This window comes from Neolamprologus brichardi, chromosome 7 (assembly GCF_056152115.1).
Source record: "Neolamprologus brichardi isolate AB-2024 chromosome 7, ASM5615211v1, whole genome shotgun sequence".
NCBI lineage: Eukaryota > Metazoa > Chordata > Actinopteri > Cichliformes > Cichlidae > Neolamprologus > Neolamprologus brichardi.
This window is the reverse complement of record NC_142110.1, coordinates 58,767,448-58,791,561: the sequence shown is the minus strand read 5'-3', so window position 1 is coordinate 58,791,561 and position 24,114 is coordinate 58,767,448. Positions and strand designations below refer to the sequence as shown.

The following is a 24,114-nucleotide window of genomic DNA, read 5'->3' as shown; positions in this document are numbered from 1 at the left end:
TTAACTTCAATAATTACTTCCTCCAAACCATCAACGTGTCTTTTAGACCCCATTCCTACAAAACTGCTCAAAGAAGTCCTGCCATTGATTAATTCTTCGATCTTATATATGATCAACCTATCTCTAATAATCGGCTATGTACCACAGGCCTTCAAGGTGGCTGCAGTTAAACCTTTACTCAAAAAGCCATCTCTAGACCCAGCAGTCTTAGCTAATTATAGGCCAATCTCCAACCTTCCTTTCATATCAAAAATCCTTGAAAGAGTAGTTGTCAAACAGCTAACAGATCATCTGCAGAGGAATGGTTTATTTGAAGAGTTTCAGTCAGGTTTCAGAGTTCATCACAGCACAGAAACAGCTTTAGTGAAGGTTACAAATGATCTTCTTATGGCCTCTGACAGCGGACTCATCTCTGTGCTTGTCCTTCTTGACCTTAGTGCAGCATTCGATACTGTTGACCATAATATCCTGTTAGAGCGATTAGAACATGCTGTAGGTATTACAGGTATTGCACTGCAGTGGTTTGTATCATATCTATCTAATAGACTCCAATTTGTGCATGTAAATGGAGAGTCCTCTTCACACACTGAGGTTAATTATGGAGTTCCACAGGGTTCAGTGCTAGGACCAATTCTGTTTACATTATACATGCTTCCCCTAGGCAGCATCATTAGAAGACATAGCATACATTTTCACTGCTATGCAGATGACACCCAGCTCTATCTGTCCATAAAGCCAGATAACACACACCAATTAGTTAAACTGCAGGAATGTCTTAAAGACATAAAGACTTGGATGGCCACTAACTTTCTGCTTCTTAACTCAGATAAAACTGAGGTCATTGTACTCGGCGCTGAAAAGCTTAGAAATATGGTATCTAACCAGATTCTTACTCTGGATGGCATTACCTTGGCCTCCAGTAACACTGTGAGGAACCTTGGAGTCATTTTTGACCAGGGTATGTCCTTCAACGCACATATTAAACAAATATGTAAGACTGCGTTCTTCCATTTGCGCAACATCTCTAAAATTAGAAATATCCTGTCTCAGAGTGATGCTGAAAAACTAGTTCATGCATTTATTACTTCCAGGCTGGACTACTGCAATTCATTATTATCAGGATGTCCAAAAAACTCACTGAAAAGCCTTCAGTTAATCCAAAATGCTGCAGCAAGAGTACTGACAGGGACTAGAAAGAGAGAGCATATTTCTCCTGTTTTGGCTTCCCTTCATTGGCTTCCTGTTAATTCCAGAATTGAATTCAAAATCCTGCTCCTCACATACAAGGTCTTAAATAATCAGGCCCCATCTTATCTTAATGACCTTGTAGTACCATATTACCCTATTAGAGCACTTCGCTCTCGCTCTGCAGGCCTACTTGTTGTTCCTAGAGTATTTAAAAGTAGAATGGGAGGGAGAGCCTTCAGTTTTCAGGCCCCTCTTCTGTGGAACCAGCTTCCAGTTTGGATTCGGGAGACAGACACTATCTCTACTTTTAAGATTAGGCTTAAAACTTTCCTTTTTGCTAAAGCATATAGTTAGGGCTGGACCAGGTGACCCTGAATCCTCCCTTAGTTATGCTGCAATAGATGTAGGCTGCCGGGGGATTCCCATGATGCATTGAGTTTTTCCTTTCCAGTCACCTTTCTCACTCACTATGTGTTAATAGACCTCTCTGTATTGAATCATGTCTGTTATTAATCTCTGTCTCTCTTCCACAGCATGTCTTTTATCCTGTCTTCCTTCTCTCACCCCAACCGGTCGCAGCAGATGGCCGCCCCTCCCTGAGCCTGGTTCTGCCGGAGGTTTCTTCCTGTTAAAAGGGAGTTTTTCCTTCCCACTGTCGCCAAAGTGCTTGCTCATAGGGGGTCATATGATTGTTGGGCTTTTCTCTGTATCTATGAAGCGCCTTGAGGCGACATTTGTTGTGATTTGGCGCTATATAAATAAAATTGAATTGAATTGAATTGAATTAAATATACTAAATGAATGTAATCTGCTTGAATCAGTTATGTAGAGCATGAGCACAGAAAAAGAGAAGAACAAAGAGAACTTAATTCTTCTAGGTAAATAAAAGGAGTAAAATAAATTTTGCCTCCACAATTAAACAGGAAAGCAGGTACTCTCAGGGTTAAAGCTAAATTCGACAGGTAGAGATCCTGTAGTGGCTTCGCATGGCTCAGTGTGGGTAAAAGAATCACAACTAATAATAATTTCTATTGTGAGTGTAACCCATCTGTATGTTACGCCTGTCTATGCGTTGTGTTCTGGCATGAAAGTAAGAGGCAGGAGTCTTGGGAGCACTGGGTCTTTGGCTTTTTACTGCACATCTGCAACACAGAAATATAGGCCTGAGCTGTGTGTGTCGCGTCTGCCAAATGTAATTCAGTTCAATCATTCTTTCACACAAGGTCACTGTTTTTAATAAATATATTGCCTGATAGAGTAGGCTTTTTGTTTTAATGAAGCGTTAAGGTCCTTTCAGGAGCTGTGACCGGGGCACACATGCACGCGCCTACGTCATATGCAGCGCACACACACAAGAACACACACAGACTCAGACCACACAGGCAGGAGATTAAAATGCAAAAGGTTTTTTGGGTGAAATTCACAAGTATTTAACTGTTCTGTCCTCACTAGATGTGGGCGTGATTTAGCTTATCTCTCCTTTCTCTTTTCTTTTTGTAAAACTAAATAAACACAAAACAGATAATTACCTTCTCATTCACTGAGCATACATAATGTACTAATTGAAACTTGGTTTTCATGACAACCAGCAAAAATATAAATCTTAAGGTTGCCTAAATTAAACATAAACATCACCTTCAGTTAACTAGCATTATTGATCATAGCAAGTTAGCAAACACATGCTAATATACAGTCGCTAGCACACAAGTAGCTTTACAAATGAGTAATGACCACACAGCTGAAATAGTAACTCGGTATACTCACATTACACATGCATCACAAATCAGATAGTTGAGGTTATAGTATGTAATGGAAACTTAAAGGCATGCGTGGGCAAAGGTTTCACCTCCACTGAGCACTTGTAGCAAACTAGCTGGGCATAACAACTTCCCAAGTACCAACTGTGGCCACAAGAGGGAGCCAAATCATACAAACAAAAGCATATTACCACATTAAAGTTATACCAACACACTCCCTGCCTGGTATAAATTATTTTATACCACTACTTCTTTTACTTTACTGTTTAGTTTTCTGTATACCTCAGTCTTTCTTTATAGTTTCCTTGGGGAACAGAAGGATGAGCTGAGAAACTGGACATAGGTAAATCCGTGGAGCACCTTGTTTCACAACCCTAACCTCCACCTTTCTGATTTTATTATCTTGACTAGGGATGTTCTTAACAATGAGACCAATAGGCCATTCATTTCGCTTGGTTGGTCATCCTTCAGTAAGACAATGTCTCCGACTTGCATGTCCCTTTTGTCATTGATCCACTTCTTTCTGGACTGCAGTGTTGTCAAATATTCTTGTCGCCATCGTTTCCAAAAGATGTCGGCTAGACATTGGACATGTCGCCACTGTTTCCTGTATAGGTCTTTCAAGTCAAACACCCTTTCGGGAGCAGACACAACGTTTGCCTTCTGAGTAAGAAGCATTGCTGGTGTCAACACTGTTGGTGACTCTGGATCTGTACTCACCGGAAGCAATGGATGAGCATTCATAATTGCCATCACTTCTGCCATCAAGGTGACAAGGACTTCATGAGAAAGATGGGTAGGCCCCGACTGCAGCAGCATGGCATCTAAGATCCGACGAGCGACACCAATCATTCTTTCCCATGAGCCTCCCATATGGGATGAGTGTGGTGCATTAAAGGTCCATGAGCACCCTTCATTACTAAGGTAATTTCGGACCTCTGAGTCATCTGTAAAGATGCTTAACTCTCTACAGGCACAGACGACGTTGGTTCCACGGTCAGACCTGAGAACCTTGGAAGGTCCTCGTATGGCAAAACACCTTCTTAAGGCGTTAATAAAGCTTGAGGTGGACATGGATTCAATCACCTCTATATGCACTGTTCGTGTTCATAGGCACGTAAACAACACTGCCCATCGCTTGTTTTCTGCTGTGCCTCCTCTCGTTCGTCGTGACACTACACTCCATGGTCCAAAGACATCTAGACCAACTCTGGTGAACGGTTCTATGGAAAGCCTATCCTCAGGCAAGTCAGACATCTTTTGCTCTTGAGGCTTTCTTCTGAGTTTGCGGCATATGACACATCCATAGATCAAGCTAGAAACCAGCTTTCTTGCTCCAATTATCCACAAACCGGCTGAGCGAAGTGCCCCCTCAGTTAAGTGGCGACCTTAGTGGGCAACTTCCTGGTGATGATGTCTCACTAACAAAGTTGTCACATCGTGTCTCTTGGGGAGTATGACTGGGTGTTTTTCATCATATGGAAGGTCAGCTGAAGAGAGCCGTTCACCTACTCTAAGCACTCCATCCTGATTGATAAAGGGGTTCAACCTCCACAGAGGACTTGCTTTGGAAATTTGTTTCCCTCTCTCCAATTGTTTCACTTCTTCCGTGAATGCTAACTGTTGAACACTCCAGATCACTCTAAATTTTGCCTGTGTTTGTGGATTTTGTGGGACTTGTTTTGAAAGCCTGGACCTGTATCTTACCACGCTGATGAGCTTCGCCATTCCATTTATCAGAGTTTTCCATGAGGAGAACCATTCAAATCTCTGTGGACTGAGAGGTCTATCAGTAGCCTTAGTTGTCAGGGTGCTGACTTCTGGGCGAATCTCTGCATCGTGCTGTGGTTCAACAAGGTCAAACTTACTTAATGTCACTGATGGGGATACCTGTTGTTGGGCCTGCTTTAGGAACTGAGGACCAGTGAACCAGCTTGTTTTGTACAGGAGACTTGCTGCAATCGGCCTTGTTGCGATGTCAGCTGAGTTTTTCTCTGTTGCAACATAATTCCACTGTGTGCATGTAGTGGACTTCATAATTCTGGAGACTCTGTTGGACACATGGATGTAAAACCTTTGCGAAGCATTATAGATGTAGCCTAGCACAATCTTGCTGTCTGTGTAATACCGGGGTCATACAAGCAGTTGACTGTAGAGAGTATGCCTCACTTAGGGGTGGCTGTAGCTCAGGTGGTAGAGCAGGTCATCTACTGATCGGAAGGTTGGTGGTTCGATTCCTGACTTCCCCTAGTCTGCATGCAAATATCCTTGGGCAAGATATTAACCCCAAATTGCTCTCCGATGCATCCATTGGAGTATGAATGTGTGTGAATGTTACTTAGAAAGCACTTAGATCAATGTGCTTGTGCACATTGGGTGAATGCACAAGTTGTGTAAAGCGCTTTGAGTGCTCAGAAGAGTAGAAAAGCGCTATATAAGAACCAGTCCATTTAGTGAAGGGTCTTTCTTCCTTGGAAACTTGGAAGGTGAAAGAATCTGATTCAAGACTCCAGCTCTGTCCAAGGCTACGCTGAACAGGAAGAGGATCTGTCCCTAGGTCTAGGTTTTTCAGGTCCTTGGCCAGATCATCAGCTGGAAATGCATCCATTACCTTGCTACTGTTTAAGGCAATTTTGTGTAGCCATAAATTGGACTCAGCTAACATCTTCTGTGTTCTTTGAAGAAGACTGATGGCTTCTGTTTCTGTAGGGAGTGAAGTCAGACCGTCGTTGACATAAAAGTTTCTGGTAACAAACTCCCTTGCATCTTTGCCGTGCTCTGCCTCTCCTGCTTGAGCTGCTTTTCTCAGCCCATAGATCGCCACAGCTGGTGAGGGGTATTTCCAAACACATGCACTGTCATGCGGAACTCTGTCACATCTTTTGTGAGGTCATTGTCTCGGTACCAGAGAAAACGTAGGTAGTTCCAGTGATCTTCCCTTACAGTAAAGCAGTAGAACATCTGTTCCACATCTGCAGTTATTGCTATAAGCTCTTTTCGAAACCGCAGTAGCACTCCAACCAAAGTGTTGTTCAAGTCTGGACCACTTAAAAGGACATCATTCAACGACACCCCCTCGTGTTTCGCGCTCGAGTCAAAAACTACCCGTATTTGTCCAGGCTTTTGCGGATGGTATGCTCCAAACAATGGAAGATACCAGCACTCTTCCTCAGGCTTCAAAGCCGGTGCTAACTCTGCTTGCTGACTGTCAAACATCTTCTGCATGAACTTAACAAAGTGATCTCTCATGTCTGCCTTCCTGTCAAGACTCTGCTTGAGAGTGTGCAGTCGTTTAAGAGCCTGCTGGCGGTTGTTTGGCAGTCGCTGCCTATGTGTTACAAAGGGCAGAGGCGCGACCCAACACGTGACTGTTGCCTAAGAGCCAGACTCCATAAGGATGAAGCACAATCACAAAAAAACAAGATTCCAAATAGTGTAACTGTACAAAACCAAACACAGTATTATTAACTAAGACCTAATGTTATTCAGGATGAGAATTGAGCAGATTAAATGTCCAAGCTCATTCAGAAAGTCCCACACAAGTTAGGAAAAGTAACCAACTTGGAACAAGGGGAATTACAAAGAGCTCCCCATGGTGATCGAGATGACGTCGATGCTTGATGCACCAATGTAACCCATCTGTATGTTACGTCTGTCTAGGCATTGTGTTCTGGCGTGAAAGTAAGAGACAGGAGACAGCACTGGGTCTTTGGCTTTTTACTGCACATCTGCAACACAGAAATAAAGGCCTGAGCTGTGTGTGTCGCGTCTGCCAGGACACCTCTCCTCCGGCCATGCTGAAAGGAGCGGTGACCGGGGCACACATGCACGCGCCTACGTCATACGTAGCGCACACACACACGAACACACACAGACTCAGATCACACAGGCAGGAGATTAAAATGCAAAATTAAATATTTAATTTAAAAAAAGCTGTTTGGGGTGAAATTCACAAGTATTTAACACATATGTTACATGAGCCTCAATAGATTTTCTTTGTACACTGGCTGTGATCAGCTGACCTGTTCTGTTGCTGCGGCTCTGAGATTTTGTTAATATTTGTAGATTTACACATTTGAATTCAAGAAGATGTAAGCAGATGTTTCATGAATTGTTTTGGCTGATTTCCAACACCAAGTTTATCAAATGTCACTGAGTAGTCCTTACCTTTAATTGTGACCTCTCTTCTACCTCTATTGGCCTATATTTCTTATCATTCTCCATTGCTGTGTGACGTTTGCTCTCACTCTTTCCTCTACCTGGGAAACACAAGTGGACTCAGTGTGCAGGCTGAACACAAACAGTTTGTGTGTCTGCTGATACTTGTTAACTGAAACATTGCCTTTTAATTTACCTGCTATATTACTCCTTTTACGCTCGCTCCTCTTCTGTAGGTCTAGCTAGATTCTGAAGTATCACAAATACATCTTATGTACATTGACACTCGTTTTGATGTGGCAAAACTCCCCAAAACAAACATACAATAAGTCATGCATAAATTACATGTTTTTGCCTTTTCCGTCACTTTATATGTAATAATCCCTGGTGAAACACCGTTAGGATAGTCCTTTGTGTATAGGGATGGGTATCGTCTAGGTTTTATCAGATACTGATGCCACACCGGTACTTGGTGGTGGTGCCAGTGCTTAAACGGTGCTCAAACTGGTGCTTAAAGAATGGAAAACACAAACTTTGTCCAAAAACCTCTCATGTTTAGCTGTTTTTTTGTAAAAAGACAACAATGTTAGCCTTTTCTGCAGCTATAGGGCATATATGGCATCACTTTTGGCTGGAAGCAGTGCTTAAACAATGGAAAAAACACAAACTTTGTCCAAAGACCTCTCATGTTTAGCTGTTTTCCACTTTTTCTTTGGTCATTTTAGCCTTTTTGGCCAGGGTGAAGGGAGTATCTGCCATCAAACAAGAAGACAGCTGCATGTAACTACGACGGTGTTTGCTAGGTCACCTTACATGCATTAATTTAATAACGTGGTTAGCCTACTCAACGTAAATTACACATGAACAACATTAAGCCACATTAAGAGAAGAACGGCTGCTGCTACTATTATCATCTGCCATCATTTCTGCTACACTGGCAGGGCTAGGGGCCAGGACTCTCCTCTTCGGGTTCTTGGGGGATGTTGCTAACTCCAGGTCCGATAACAGGCACCACAGCCGCAGTAGATGTGCTTGGTGTGAGGTCTTGCAGCAAGCTATCAAATACTGTGCATTTCTCGGCTTTTAAAAAACGCTATGCGTCACCAGGTGTTTCATCAGATTCCTCCTTTGCACAGTATCACCTTAAAGCACTTGTTGCAGACTGCTGAGTTTGCATCTTTTGCTGTGAAGTACAGCCAGACTTTTGACCGCTTCGCCTTGGGCGTTTTTAATCTGTAGCTCTGCTCTAAAATAACATACCTACCTGGGCCCACCAACTATCCTTGGAAAGGTAAAATGATTGGCTAGAATCCAAAGTGTATGACATCTCAAGAAAAAAAAGCACCGAAATAAAGCACCGAAATGTGCGCTGCTTTTCGGTCTGATTACTACCGTTTATTCAGAACTGGTGCCATAATGGCACCGGATACCGGTACACATCCCTATTTGTGTATTAACTGTTTAGTTTCAAACCACTTTGATATTTGAAGGTATGCAGTGATGTGAAATGAAGTATTTGTACTTTGTTATTTGTCACCTCTACAACTGATTTAAATTAGATTAATTTTGGACAAAAAAAAAAAATAATAATATGAATTATAAGCTTATGGGAATCAAAGAGCATAATACACCTGCCAGTGCCTTTCCCCCTCTAATAATTACATTTCAGTTAGATTAAAGACACAGATTTATCTCTCTTCAAATCTTTGCATGTGGACTGTGGTTGCTAGAAATATAAAAACTGTATTACAGAGTCGTTTTAAAAAATAGTTTGGGTTTAGGGCTGACAGAGTCTTTGTGTGTGTTTGTGGTTGACTGTGTGTGTTTAGATATAATGTTTTAAAGAATGGTTGTCCTTTTTTTTCAGAAGCTGAGGAGCTGTATCAGAAACGTATTTTAACAATAACTGGAATCTGCATTGCGCTCCTAGTCGTTGGAATCATGTGTGTGGTTGCCTACTGCAAAACCAAGTAATGTCATTAATGCCATTTTTTGTTTTTCATTGTATAATATGTAGGTACTGTCCCTGATTTTATTATAGTTTCATATTGTACCGCCAAACTCAGGGTGCAGTTTCTCTTTTGCAGTTGTGGTTGAATAATTGAATGCAAAATGTATAAAAAAGAGGGGGCATCAATAAAAGAAAGTATTCAGATCAAAGAATAAAAAAAGATGTTAAGATGAGATACTCTGAAGTATTTTAATTAGTAGATGCTCAATTGTACAATTTTAATTGTGCAGTAGACCTCCTTGGCTCAAACATTAGTATAGACTATTAGTTTTACAATTTTTATAATTGAAAATGTATGTTTGTTTAATATCCGATTGGAAGCATGATATGATGTGTCTTTTATTGTGATTTAGCTACAAAAGTCTGTTACATTCATCCATGGCACTTCTTCACACAGTGAAACCATCATAACATTTCTAAAGTTACCTATAAAGCTGGACATCATCCATAGATCAATGATCAGAGATACGGTAAAACCAAGTGGGCTGAGAGAATTTTGAGGAATTTGTGTTGCTAGTGGACAATACAACCATATTCATTGTACTGTTGTACAATGTTGTTATAAACATAAATTACTTTTGCTAGCATCAACTATGAATTACTTTTACTATCTTTTTGTTTATGTGGGACTGCCATCAGTTATGTATCCAAGTTGCGATCTGGGCTCTTTCACGATCTACTTTGTTTCTTTACAAACAGGAAGCAGAGAAAGAAACTGCGGGACCGTTTAAGGCAACGTCTAAGGAATAAGAGGAAGAATACCAGTACTGGTATTGACTCCAATGTGGCAAACTCTACCACTGGACGCCCAAATTCTAACTTTCCTCTTCAAGATTTGCAGCTTATTGGTGTATGCTGTTACTGTTATCAAATAAAAGGAATCACAATTTGAATCTGTAAATTCATAACAGTTGTCAGTGTGGTTTCTGCTTTCTGTTTATAGCAACATAATGGAAGGACAATGAAGCATACAGATGAAAAGGAGACAGAGACAAACTTTTCCACAAGCAAATATACCTTATCTGTGCATAATCCTACCACACTCACCAACATCTCCAGTCAAAGGTAAGAGAATGACTTTATATTTTCACTTCGGGTATTTGGTATTATTGAGTTACTATACTTGGTTACTACTTGGTTGGGGTCCAGGTAACACAAGAGGACACTATGTATAATGTAGTAATTGAATTTGTTGCCAGAGCAAATGATACTATGTAGGGTACGTGGGACACTGTTTAGCACATATGTGACTTTGGTGATTAGAACCATTAATCGCTTGAAATATACAGTGCACACTTTAAGAAAAGCTGTGGGGGAATTTGATTTCCCTGGTAGAATTGAGCTTTACTTTTAATCTGTGTGTCAAGTGTCAAATCAAGTTTTAGTTGAAATATAGTTGAAAATTGCCTTCCATTTTTAGATAGTGAAATAAATTAACTTGTGAAAAAACTAGTGAACAATAGATTTTGCTCTAAAAACAGCATTAACTACTAAAGTAATACTGATCATAGTCTTGAAATTACATAAAGCTAAAGCTTTATATTACTCTCACCCAGAGTGGCAAAAATACAGACATTCTGTACTTACTTAGAAGTACAGACCAAAAAAAAAAAAACTCCATTAAAACTTGAAGTACTAGGGGTGGCTGTAGCTCAGGAGGTAGAGCAGGTCACCTACTGATCGGAAGGTTGGTGGTTTGATCCCTGGCTCCAGTCTGCATGTCAAGTATCCTTAGGCAAGATCCTAACCCCAAGTTGCTCTGTGATGCGTCCATCAGAGTATGAATGTGTGTGATAGTAGTTAGAAAGCACTACGTATAGAGAAAGTGCTTGTGAGAATGGGTGTGATTGGGTGAGTGTGGCATGTTGTATACAGTGCTTTGAGTACTCCGGAAGAGTAGAAAAGTGCTATATAAGAATAAGTCCATTTAATAATTCAACTTCTTTACTCAAATAAAAGCGAAAAAGTACAGGCTCTGAAATATACTCCAATTAAGAAAGTAAAAAGTTGTTGCTTGTTGGAAGATGATTCAACCAGCAGTTTTTGTACAAAGTTAACTGAACCTGGCGCTATAGTAGCACAGCTTATACTTGAATTACTTTAGTAGAAGATGGAAATTGAAAAAGAAGGAAAAAAAACCAAACTTTTTCTTGCCTCTAACCAGCAAAATGAGTATGGAAGGGATTAAAGTGGGATTCAGCACATGGAGGAACCCTAAAATCGAGGGGAGTGGACAGCCAATCACCTTCTCTGCAGTTTTGATGACCCTCTGTAGTCTCTTCTTGTCAGCTGTTGTGCAACCAGTGTACTACACAGGGATGGTGTGCACCACACAGGGATGGTGTGCACCAGCACACTCTCGATAGTGGCACGGTAGAAGGACACTAGGAGTTCAGTCTGCCTTATAGGCAAACTGGTGGGGGTCGAAGCTGGGTGGGAGGCACAGGCTTTGAGCACTCTACCAGGTATTCCGTCGGGCCCAGCAGCTTTCCTCTGATTTACTGCTCTGAACACATTGCGGACCTGATGTTGTTGGAGGTTAAATGTGTGGGGGCTGTGCTCAAAGGACGCTGTGCGCAGGGTGGTGTGCATGGTGGGGGTGACTGCAGTTTTCTCGAAGCGGGCAAAAAAGTAGTTAAGTTCCTCTGCTAACGAGATGTCCATATTATCTATATTTGTCCCATTGGCTTTGTAATTGGTGATGTGTTTCAGGCCCTCCCATACCTTCCTGGAGTTGTTATCAGAGAGGTGATCTGATAGCTTGTTTGAATAGTCCAGTTTTGCTGCTCTGATGCCTTTTTTAAGGTCTGCTCTTGCTCTGCTGTACATATCCTGGTCCCCAGATTTGTATGCACAGTTGCGTACCTTTAACAGTGCCTGAACCTTGCTTGTCATCCATGGTTTACGGTTGGGGTAGACCCGGACCCACTTTTCCATGGTGACGGTGTCCATGCAGTGTTTGATGTAACCCAGCACTGCGGTTCTGTGAGTCTCTAGGTCATCCTGTTCAAAGACACTCCACTCTTTGAGAGCAAAACAGCCCTGCAATTGAGCGAGAGCTTCCTCAGAAATGGTGTTAATGGTTCTGATGGTGGACTTTGTCCTTTTCCTGAGTGGTGTGTATGCCGGGACAACGAGTAGGGAGAGGTGGTCGGACATGCTCAGGTGGGGGAGGGGAACAGATCTGTAGACTTGCTTAATATTTGAGTAAACATGATCCAAGGTGTTATTTCCTCTCGTAGGGCATTTCACATGTTGTACAAATTTAGGCAGCACAGTTCTTAAGCATGCTCTGTTGAAATCCCCTGCAATGATGTGTACTCCCTCTGGGTATGTCCGTTGCTGTTTGGAGATCATGTCATGCAGGTATGCAAGGGCTGAGCTAGCATTAGCGTCCGGTGGTATGTAGACTGCTGTTATTAGCACTGCAGGCAGTTCTCTGGGCAAGTAGAAAGGTCTGCACATGACAGACATTGCCTCTATGTCCGGGGAGCAGACTGTGGTGATCTTAGTGTTTGTGCACCAGTTGTTATGTATGTAAATGCACAAACCTCCTCCTCTGCTTTTCCCCGCTGTAGACTTTCTGTCGCTGCGGTGCATTGTGCGGCCTGCTAGCTGCACGGAGGTGTCGGGAATTCCCTCTTGTAGCCATGTCTCCGTGACGATTGGGACACAGCAGTCGCGGATGATTGGCTGTGCGGCGAGAAGTAGGTTCAGTTCGTCTATTTTGTTGACCACCGACTGTGCGTTGGTCAGGAAGATGCTCAGGAGCGTTTGAAAGGCTGCTTCTTTAGCCTGGCTAGCAGGCCCGACCGGCATCCCCTGCTTTTGTTTGCGTTCCTTCCGCCGCCTGCGTTTCTTGGCAGAGCCAATAACAATCCACGGAGAACCCGATGTTCTGGCTATCTCTGGGGGGATGTTGTGCACCCTCTGATAATCACTGGTAATTGGGATCTGGCTCTTATATCCGATCTTGCATAATTCCAGATGGTTGTCGGAAAATTTGGCTTTACATAATAAGATAAACAAAAGAATAATAAAAACAGGAGAAACAAAAAGGAAAGGCACCTAAGTGGAGAGCATAGAGCTGCTGCGTCTGTGCGCGCCGCCATCTTAATTGAAGACAATAGGATTCTCTGAAAAAATAAGCACAAAATTGTATATATCCCACCCTGGATTCTACAATAAGGTCTGTTCCTCATGATGACCACATGATGGATTAGCTTCTGTAGAAGGTGGTAAGGAACATATTAAAGGCAGATCTGGTTACACTATGCAAATCCATTGCAAATTAATATTACTCATAATTCAAAAAGTTAATGTGACAGAAAAAAAACTAAAAGCAGATCTATAAAATGGTTTAGAAAAGTGTGTTGTGTTTCTGATTATTACAAACATGTTTTTGTTTACCTGTGTTATCAGAGACAATGGTTCTATGGCACATAAATTTAATAGTAATAATTGTGTAATTTCCATATTTCCTGTTCTATCAAAGGTACTTGAAAAGGTTATGGCAGTACAATTAACTGATAATTTAGAGACCAATCAACTGTTTCATCCAACACATTTTGGTTTTAGATGTTCCACAAAAAATGAAAACTGTTACTTTGCTGAGAATGTTATGTGCAATTTGGATGATGATAAAGTTGTGCCAGCAGTGTTTTTTGACCTAAACATGGCATTTGACAGGGGTGTCGAACTCCAGACCTTGAGGGCCGGTGTCCTGCAGGTTTTAGATGTGTCCTTGATCCAACACAGCTGATTTAAATGGCTAAATGACCTCCTCAACATGCCTTGCTGTTCTCCAGAGGCCTGGTAATAAACTCATCATGTGATTCAGGTGTGGTGGCCCAGGTGTAACGTGCGGTGGAGATTAAGCCAGCCGCGGAGGTGTGCAGGTGGATAGCGAATGAGCAACAGCTTCTGACTTTCCAAAAAGTACTCATTTATTTACAATATCAAAAATAAAAGTGCTACCTCTACCACACATTACTAAAGAGCACACTAGTCCGCGTACACACGGGAGCATCCATTACAGGAGGAGTGCGAAGAAGAACAAAAAAGGGGATGACACACCAGTCATGAGACAGGAGGCGCCACCACGTGGTGATACACTACATTACAATAGCAACTGTTACATAGTCCCCCCTGGTGAGAAAAAGGCTGTCCTCAGCCGTACACAGCTGAAAAAGCACACACCAGACCTATCAGTACCCTATACATAGAGGTTACAGCTAAGATTGGTGCACACACACAGGGCAAAAGACCATTTAAAAATGAAATTGGTGAAGAAAAGACGCATATGTACAGTGGAAAATCAGTTTTCTTAGTTTTTCACTTTTTTTTCCTTTTTTTTTTTTAAGTAAATGCCAAGAATGAACCTTAATGCAATAAAGAGCCATAAAACTGGATTAAGTAGAGCAAACAGAAACATCTACATATCATGACTCAAAATAGCAACGCAACAAGACAGCATCAAACAGGTTTAACCAAAACATTTCACTTCAGATCAAGCCTGGTGAGAAAAAGGCTGTCCTCAGCCGTACCCAGGTAACCCTCCTCCCGCTACCCCCTTTCACTATACATAGCTACTTTAGGTAGTAAGCAGGCTGTGGAGGAATTGTTATACAGCATCGGTACAGTCAATACAATCAACACAATCAATAAACAAAATTAGTGATTCAAGCAAACAATACAGAACAGTCAGTGTTACTGGCTACTCATCCTCTTGAGGTTGTCCTAGACAAGGGAAAAACAGTCAAAAATACAACACATCCCGTTGCTTAAATCAGTACAACAGAAAACCAAACCAAAAGCCTCTCACGGGCTGAGGTGACGAGGGTTCAGTGGAACAGAACAGGTAATCATCCCTTACGAACAGAATAATTACATCACATACATCTTTTATGAAACCAACCCTCAGTCAACCTTAAGATCGTCCATATGATAACGGTTAGTCCACCTGGTACCCGTCCAACCAGCGGTCATTACGGGGCACCGGCGGGGTTCGTTGGGGAGATGGCCGCTCTCCCGGCTCTCCCGTAGCTCCATGATCCAGACACTTCAGCAGGCTCTTCTGCAGCTCCAGTGAAGCCTGTAAGCAAACTCGTGCCTTCACGACCTCAGCTCCCAAGTTTACCACTTCAAGGTTTAGGTAAATATGTGTAGAGTCAGGGATGATGTACTTTGTCAGGCCAGGCGCCTCAGCATCCGGGTCGCAGCCATCCTCCTCACTCCTCGTGTCTGCGTGGGACGCCATTTTAAAAGTGTGGAAACAACTCGCTCCCACAAAAGTTATGGCGAAGTGAAAAGAGCGTTCACACACAGTACCTAAGCGCATATATCAGTCAGACCGAGAGCGTCCATGCACACTCTGATGCTTCAATGCTTTACACAAAACAACACGTCCCTCTGAATAAACACTGAGTCAAAGTCACTGCAGCATTAGCCTTAGCGCCGCCGATGTCGTAACGGTCCAACAGCACTGAGTTGGCGGTCCGACGGACCGTACAGTCACTCACGGAGTACTCTCCCTCGGTAGGCGAGCGTGTCAAGCGATGGGTCAGTGGTCTTCCACGCCTGCAAATATCGTTGAAATCGCGGGGAGTCAGTTCCTTCTTTTTCCTTCTCCCAAGCGGAGCAGCGGCACACCGCGGTATCCAGAAATTAGTCAGGTCCCACCTGAGCTGAGGCTGCGGCCATGGCTGGGGAAAACGTCCGAGCGTCCGCAAAAGTGGGGGGATTTCCGAGACAGTTCACGTGCTAGAAGAGAAGAATCCTCGGCGGGATACAAAAATCGTCTGAAGTCCAAGGGGAAAAAGTTCGGGCGCCAGTTGTAACGTGCGGTGGAGATGAAGCCAGCCGCGGAGGTGTGCAGGTGGATAGCGAATGAGCAACAGCTTCTGACTTTCCAAAAAGTACTCATTTATTTACAATATCAAAAATAAAAGTGCTACCTCTACCACACATTACTAAAGAGCACACTAGTCCGCGTACACACGGGAGCATCCATTACAGGAGGAGTGCGAAGAAGAACAAAAAAGGGGATGACACACCAGTCATGAGACAGGAGGCGCCACCATGTGGTGATACACTACATTACAATAGCAACTGTTACACAGGGTGAGATCTAAAACCTGCAGGACACCGGCCCTTGAGGCCTGGAGTTTGATAACCCTGCTATAAGCCATGGCAGTTGGCTTATAGTGTCAAAAAGACAGTCTGTGTAAACTGTTTAAATTTGATTTTTCAAAATACACAGTTAATTGGTTTGAGCCATGTTGTATTATGGTTTTATTTAATTGAATGTTGTAATTTTGTTTGTTTGGATTTTGAATATAAAAGCCTAAAAGTGACAAAAAAAATTAATGGTTATGAATTAGTGATACCTATAAACTCTATGTGCAGCATATCAGTTTCATGCTCCAAATTGAAACTGTTTAAATGTTAAACTGTATTGTCCCTTTTTAAATAAATAAATTGTCCGGGCAACAAATTAGTTCTTTGATTGAGATATGAGCAGGTCTAGCCCATCGGTTGTTAACAAGAACAGCAAGCCCCCTCCTTCCTTTTTACCACTCACCAAGCTGTCACTGCCACCCCGAACAGTGTGGAAGCCTTTAATAGATACACTGTCATCGGGAATGTCCTGTTTAATCTGTATTTCATTAAAGCACATCAGGCTACACTCCAGATACTCCATCAGACTCCAGAGTAACGCTATTAGTTCATCCATCTTGCTTGTTAGTGACCTAATGATCAAGACAAGAGTAAGAACACCAAGAAAAACTGTATACAGTTGTTCCCTCGTTTATCGTGGGTGTTACGTTCTAAACATAACCCGCGATAGGTGAAATCCGCAAAGTTGTATATAACATTTGTATTCTATTGTATATATTATTCTATTTTATTCTATTGTATATAGTATTTTATTTTATTTTATTGCACTCCAGTGTTTTCTAATTTCTGCTACATAACTTTGCACAACAAATTTCTCACCTTTGGGACTAATAAAGGTCATCTTATCTTATCTTATCTTTATTTTTTACAATTATTATAGATGTTTTAAGGCCGTAAAACACCTCACTACACACTTTATATAGTTTTCTCAGACAGGCATCAACATTTTCACACGTTTCTCTCTTGTTTAAACAATCTCAAAGTTCAAACCCTCATAGAAAAATAAGTCCAGTATTATAGAATGAAACCAAAGATCAAACCCTCTTTTCAGGTCAAGAACATGGGAATAGAGCAGCTGCGAGAGAATGCAAAATTAATGAATCAATGATGTGGAAGTAGAGAAAGCAAGAAGAATAAGTTGAATAAAGCTTGACTTATCTGATTGTTTGGTTTCGCTTAATGTGCCTTGTAATCCTTTGATGCTGACACTGTTGTGTTTGTTGTCTTCTGCTAGCGAAGATTTATGTAAATTTGACAATTTGGTCTACAGCCGATCAGGACACAGAACGCAATGTGCGGTAAAAAAAACCCCAAAAAACCCCAAAACTGGACCCCCCAAAAATACGCGAAACAGCGAGGCCTCGAAAAGTGAACCGCGATATAGCAAGGGATCACTGTACATAATTTTAAACTCTACAGGCAACTTCTTAGCCCACTGAGCACTTGAATAGATATTGACCAAAGTGAACCCTATATATGTAGAGTGCTTTTTCTGTGACTGGCTGTTTACAATCATTCTATCCACGCATCCATCCATCAGAATTCTTCCCCTTATTGGAGGCTAGATCGCCATCCAGCACTCTAAGCAGAGAGCCCAGATCTCCCTCTCCCCAGCCACCTCCTCCCATTTATAAGGACAACACCAAAGCATTCCCAGGGCTTGTATTTGCAACCTCATTCAGTCACTACCCAAAGCTTGTGACCATAGTCGAGGGTGGGGACAGATCTGGCGGTAAATTGACAGCTTCGCTTTTACATTCAGCGCTCCTTTTTTCTACTTTGGGTAGAATCTCACGCCGGACCTGTACTGGGTATTCCAGTCTTTTATAGCTGCGGACCTTATTCTGAGGTGCTAATTCTCAGTCCTGCTGCATCTAAATGCTTCAGTGCAAACTGGAGGTCACCACCTCATGATACCAACAGATCCACTTTATCTACAAAAAGCAGAGATGAAATTCTGAGGACACCAGAATCTGTGACAAAGAGTCCAACATGCAGCAAAAATGAGTACAACCTATTGGCAGCAATGCAGACCAAGCTCTCACAACAGTTGTGCAGGCTTGCAGCAATGGGCCAGATACCGCATACTCTAGAAACTCCCCCAAACGATACTCTGAGAGACACGCTCAAAAGCTTTTTCCAAGTGCTCAAAATATATGTAGTCTGGATGGTAACACTCCCATGCACCCTCACATATCCTTAAGAGTCTAAAGAGATGGTTCAGCATTCCATGATCAGCACAAAAACCACAATGTTTCTCCAGAATCTGAGGTTTGACTAACAGACAAACCCTCTTTTCCAGTACCCAGCTTTGTGATACCCCCATAATTAGAGCATAGGGTAGCATGAGCGAGCCATAACCCCCAGACTTTACTTGCTTCCTCTACAGAGGAACTTTCAGTGAAGGTCCCAGACACGAGTTATTATAAATTAAATCAAATTCAGTTTTTATATAGTGTCAAATCACAACAACAGCCACCTCAAGGTGATTTATGATGTAAGATAAGCATCCTACAGTAATATAAAGAAAGCCCCAACACTCAGATTAACCTTTAAGATACTACAGCATTTTTAATAGACAAGGCCAGTTCACAGCATTAAACCGAGTTATACTGTGGCATCAACATAAGCACAGTTTTAAACAGATTATTTTTATAACTTGGAAAATGAGTTTGCCAAATTAATTATCAACAGTTATTTTTTCTGTGTAGCTGTGGAATTACTGAAAACTGTTTCTGGAGTACTTTAATGTTCCAGAAATCCTAAAATGCAAAGGTTCTGAAGTCTCTCCACTCCTGTCCAGTTAGTCTGTTGTACAATATGATACATATTTTTATGAAAATAAATCATCATAATAAGGGGCACAAGTCATTCCTAAGAGAAGTAAAAAATTGTTTAAAAATAGTCATCTGAGTAAACATAAGTTTCCAGATTTAAACAAATATAAAATTTGCTCTGTCCTATCACCTGAGGAAAGTCGGGTTGATTAGACTGAGCAGAATTCAGCTTTGAGAATAGAGTTACCCGTGAGAGAGTGAATCTATAACAACACTCACAAAGCAGAAACCCTTGCATGTATCATGGCTTCTTTGTGTGGGTAGCTGCTGAGTTCTACATGCATGGGTTGTTGAATTCACATGTGAAGACTTTAATTGTTGTTAAGAGCATGAGAGCATGTCATGAGAGCAAAAATACTGTCTGTGCTCTCATGACCGTGAGCCTGCCAGAGGGGAGGGAATTAAAAAAGAGTTTGTCCACTGGCATGTGATGTATCCATTTTATGTTTCCTGAAGTGAACAACAAGCTCATTTGTCTTGCTGGTACTGAGGAGCAAGTGGTTGTTCTAACACCAGGATGTGAATCCCTGGACCTCCTCTCTGTAGGTCGTCTCATTGTTGTCGGTTATCATCCCCACCACGGCTGTGTCATCTGCAAAATTGTATATAAAAATTGTGTTATGAATAGGGTTGCAGTCTTGTGTGAAAAGTGAATATGAGAGTGGGCTGAGAACGAAGCCCTGGGGTGTGCCATGGTTGAGGACAGTGCTGTGCTGCACGCTCATACTCTCTCTCGTACTTGATATATTATCCATTGTTAATCTGCACACAGCTGTTGCCACTAATGTCACACTTGCTTAAGTCACTGTCATGAGACATTCTTGCAAAAAAAATCACGGTTTTAGTAACGCAGTAACGCAGCGTTCCTACGGGAAAGTAACGGTAATCTAATTACCATTTTTGCAATAGTAATCCCTTACTTTACTCGTTACTTGAAAAAGTAATCGGATTACAGTAAATTAGGAGTAATGTGAGAAATAGCTTTTAAGCCTCATTTTGAGACAGGATATTTCAAATTTTACTGATATTGTCCAAATGAATGAAGACAGTTCTACATATTTGCTTATTGTGTGTGCTGAGGGAAATATCCTGGCCAAAAATTACTCCAAGATTCCCCCCAGTGTAAAAACCTCTCTCATTGGTTGCCTTTTTTCAGAGGCAAACGCAGTATCCAGCATCATGTGCAGTGAGAATATAACATGTTTACCATTTTCCCCAAAACAAATTCTGATCCAGAAAAAATTAAGTATATTCAAGTTAGGGAACAAGAAGGCAAGAATTAGAGCCAAGAAACCACTTTGTTTTAAATGTCTTTTTTAAGTATTAAGGAGGGAAAGAAGGCCTTTTGAAGGAAGCTGGGGCAGAGGTCACAGCTCATCAAGAAAGTTATGAGGTACCATAAGATAAGGGCTGCACTGACTATACCTCAGTCAATGTGTGCTAGTCCTGATGGTCTAAATCCAAATGGACTCAAGTTCTTGTCCTTGTCTTGTATGTCCACCTCCTGGTGAACAATGCGGACAACTACTCTACTATTATTTTGCTATGCTTTTGAAAAGGTCACTCCTCTTTAGATGTAGAAAATTGTTTCATCTAGTAAGATAAAAGATGAATAAGATCAGAAAAAATTTACTGGGTACTGGTTTTTCCTAATGACAGAATTAACACTTGCATTTTAAATTGCATACATGTTCATACAGAGTTCATACATACCCTGTGCAACCTGGAATACAAAACATACTTTGATAACAGAGAGAAGATATTCAGTGCAGACATTTTTCCCATATTAATTGCTTTAATGGTCTATAGGCCTAAACACTGTCATTATGTAAACAACGCCCTCCCTGTCTCTGCAGCTGGAGTAATGACTGGAGCAACAGTGTACAGTCTGACACTGAGTCTGTCTCTGTGATGTCATTGGCGGAGAATAGCCAACGTGCCACACAGGGTGCCCGGGGTCGTCTGAATGCCACCGGTGGCACCAGTGACTTAAGTGCTCATTCAAAGAAGTGCCGAGATGCACCCAACTCCAACAGACACTTGCCATAAACTCTAAGGTAATTGATTAATTAATGAATTAATTTTCAATCTGAACCATGAAGAATATGAACCCAATCCTTTAGGAGACATCTAGCCTGTATTTCTGAAATGGCAAAAAAACAGAAAATTGCTAAATCTATATGGTAAATACTTCAGAACATATGATGTCACTATTGTGTGTTATATAGTGTGCATCAAAGTCCAACTACTGTCTCCTAAATATGACAATGGAAGCAATGGAAAAATAAATAAAAATAAAATGTTAATAGAAAGTGTATACAGCTCATTGAAATCGAAAATGAATACCTCTCAGAAAAAATTCTTGTCTTTCAAGAAAAATGGTACTTACAATGAATTATTTTAAAAGATCATTCAAAATATTTTAATATTTCATCATTCAAATCTGTGTACAGCAAGTTCATACAAATATGACATAATCAAAACCTAAAGGCCAGTGTTTCTGTTGAGTGAAAGACTTGAGTGCTTTTAATTTGAAATGGATGCAGGAAAGATTTATTTATTTATTTTTGTATGATGTTACCTCAATGAAGTATCTTTAACAATGTGCAGCAGATCTAAGATATATAAAATTGAATTATCATATCACATGTTTGAGTTTTATAGATAAAACAAAAGAAATTTAAAAAAAAAACAAAAGTGCATGAGCTGCCACTTTTCTTCACCATAGCTATAGTTATCTTATCATTATTCTGACTCAACTATATTTTACTTTTTTCTTTGAGATATTTTTTTGACTTTGTGAACTTGTACTCTAAGCAGTAGTTTGCAAATTATTGTAAAAATCCCATGTATTTACATTCATGAAAGAATTTTGCGATTGCAGACTTCGACGATATACCTACATTGTCAAAAATGTTCTTGACTTGGCAAGATGTTGTGAAGGAATTTCCCTAAACTTCTTAATCATGGAAAAAAATCTACAGTCGTCCACTTTAGTTGTCTTCCAGGCCTTCTGGTGATTCTGAGCTAGCCAGTGGATTCCTGCTTTTTAAGGAAGTGCCAGACTGTTGACTTGTTTATCTGACAAGTTTTTGCTATCTACACTGTTACAAAAAAAAAAAAAAAGTGTTTGGTGCAAGTCGGAATGTCATTCCTGTACCACAGTACTTTGCATATCCAGAGAAGTTGGATCACACAGAGGGAACACTGAGGGAGGAATTTAAACTCTGTAACCAGACTATATTAAGAATATTGTGGATGTACAAAGAAGTATTTTTTAACATGCAAGTTTTAACATAACTTTTGAGAATTTTTTATGTGTCTTTATAAAGGCTCTCTGCAATGTCTCACATCCAAGGGCGTACACAGCAAATCCAGCATGTCCAAATTAACACTGTCAGATTTGATTTCAACACTTTTAAAGTGTCTATATGGGTCCACACCAGAGAGTGTTAATTTAACTCTTTTTGGAGAGTTGGTACGTTAACTCTGATTTAGTGTTAAACACCAAATTTGTCTGGAGTTGATAATTTAACACTTACTAATGCTAACTAGGTGTTAAGAGTTTATATATTAACTCTCAAAGAGTATTTTAGTTAACCTACGTAAGAGTTATCTTCTAATTAATTCTAAAAAGCGGGAATTTTACTGTTCTGAACGTCTAGAAATTTCTCTTGGAAATAAACATTTACTAAAAAGACGCAATGGTCTTTGAAAAACATTTATTCTGAACTGTGCACCACAATTTCAAAACATTTTCTGAAAGATGTAACAGTGTACATGTTCTCACAAATGCAAATAATAGCATTCTCATCACTTAATTCAATAAATACAAAATACAATATACATGTCCGTCATTCATCACTTTGTGGAACTGCAACGCACTTCTGCTCTCCCCCATATTCCATCTTCACAAGCATATCCTATGTGGAGACTGAATAAAAATTAGTTGACACTAATTGATGGCACAAACAATTGCAGCACAGTAACAAAAAAGGAATCCTTTTTGAGCCATTACTTGTGTAAAGTATTTTCCCAAAAGACAAGGACACAGGCAACAGGTAATACTGAACTAAATGTAAAACCTCAACCTTTTTCATTTTTACCTAAACCGTGTGCACAAAACTCTGGAGGGATCTAAACGCTAACGTAGAACCCAGTCAGGACATCTACTACTGCTGTCTGCTCGTTTTATTTGTTTGTTTGTTTTTGGGAGATCGTTTTCAGGCTTCAAGTAGCACCATTATACCAACATTTCACATTCTAGACATTGTTTTAGGTGTATTTGACCAAAGGTTTGACTGAAAATTCACATGCAAGCTTTTTTTCAAGGCTGTGGTATTTGCCCGCAAACAATACCTTTCAGCTAGCTAAAACAGAATATTATGCTATCACCGAGCAACATGGCTAATGCCTTTCACACAGCTTTGTCTCAACTCCAAAGAGCCACAGAAGTAAAAGCTAATAATAATAATTGAAACAATCTTTGAAAAAATGACTTACCAAGCATGGCAAACAACTCAAATATGTAGAGCAAAATGTTCTGAAACGGCTTCACTTCAGCTTCGATTGGAGCCGTGCTGGGGGCGGAGTCTGTGAATTTACTCTATTGGTGTCATAGCCCCTGTAGGAGTTCAGAGTTAAGAGGTCAAGCGTTAATGTTTCAATTGTAACACCTCCAGATTTGACATAGAAACACTCATTTTTAACACTCGATTTTAACTACTATCATTTTACACCTCAGAGTTACATTAAAAGAATGTGACTCTACTTAGAGTAAAATTAACTCTAAGTCTACTAACACCAAAACATTTAACACTTTTGAATTTGCTGTGTAGATTTGGCATGGACGGAAGGGACATGTCCCCACCAATATCCAGCGATTATTGAATTGTCCCCACCAATAATTTGATCTCTTGGAGTAAAGAAAAACAAAACCGATAGAAAAAAAAAAGCGATCTGTCAACGTCTCATTCAGCGAGCG

The 24,114-nt window shown here is 40.8% G+C and overlaps 1 protein-coding gene across 2 annotated transcripts in view; it reads left to right on the top strand.

Annotated features, from left to right (window-relative positions):
* The window catches only part of nrg1 (neuregulin 1), a 59,842-nt gene that overhangs the window by 20,956 nt on the left and 14,772 nt on the right, over window positions 1-24,114 (top strand). For both annotated transcript variants that reach the window (XM_087843970.1, XM_087843968.1), the window contains exons 5-7: window positions 8,971-9,073; window positions 9,814-9,964; window positions 10,058-10,179. In XM_087843970.1, the coding sequence (XP_087700096.1) occupies window positions 8,971-9,073; window positions 9,814-9,964; window positions 10,058-10,179 (376 nt within the window). The remainder of the gene's footprint in view (window positions 1-8,970; window positions 9,074-9,813; window positions 9,965-10,057; window positions 10,180-24,114) is intronic.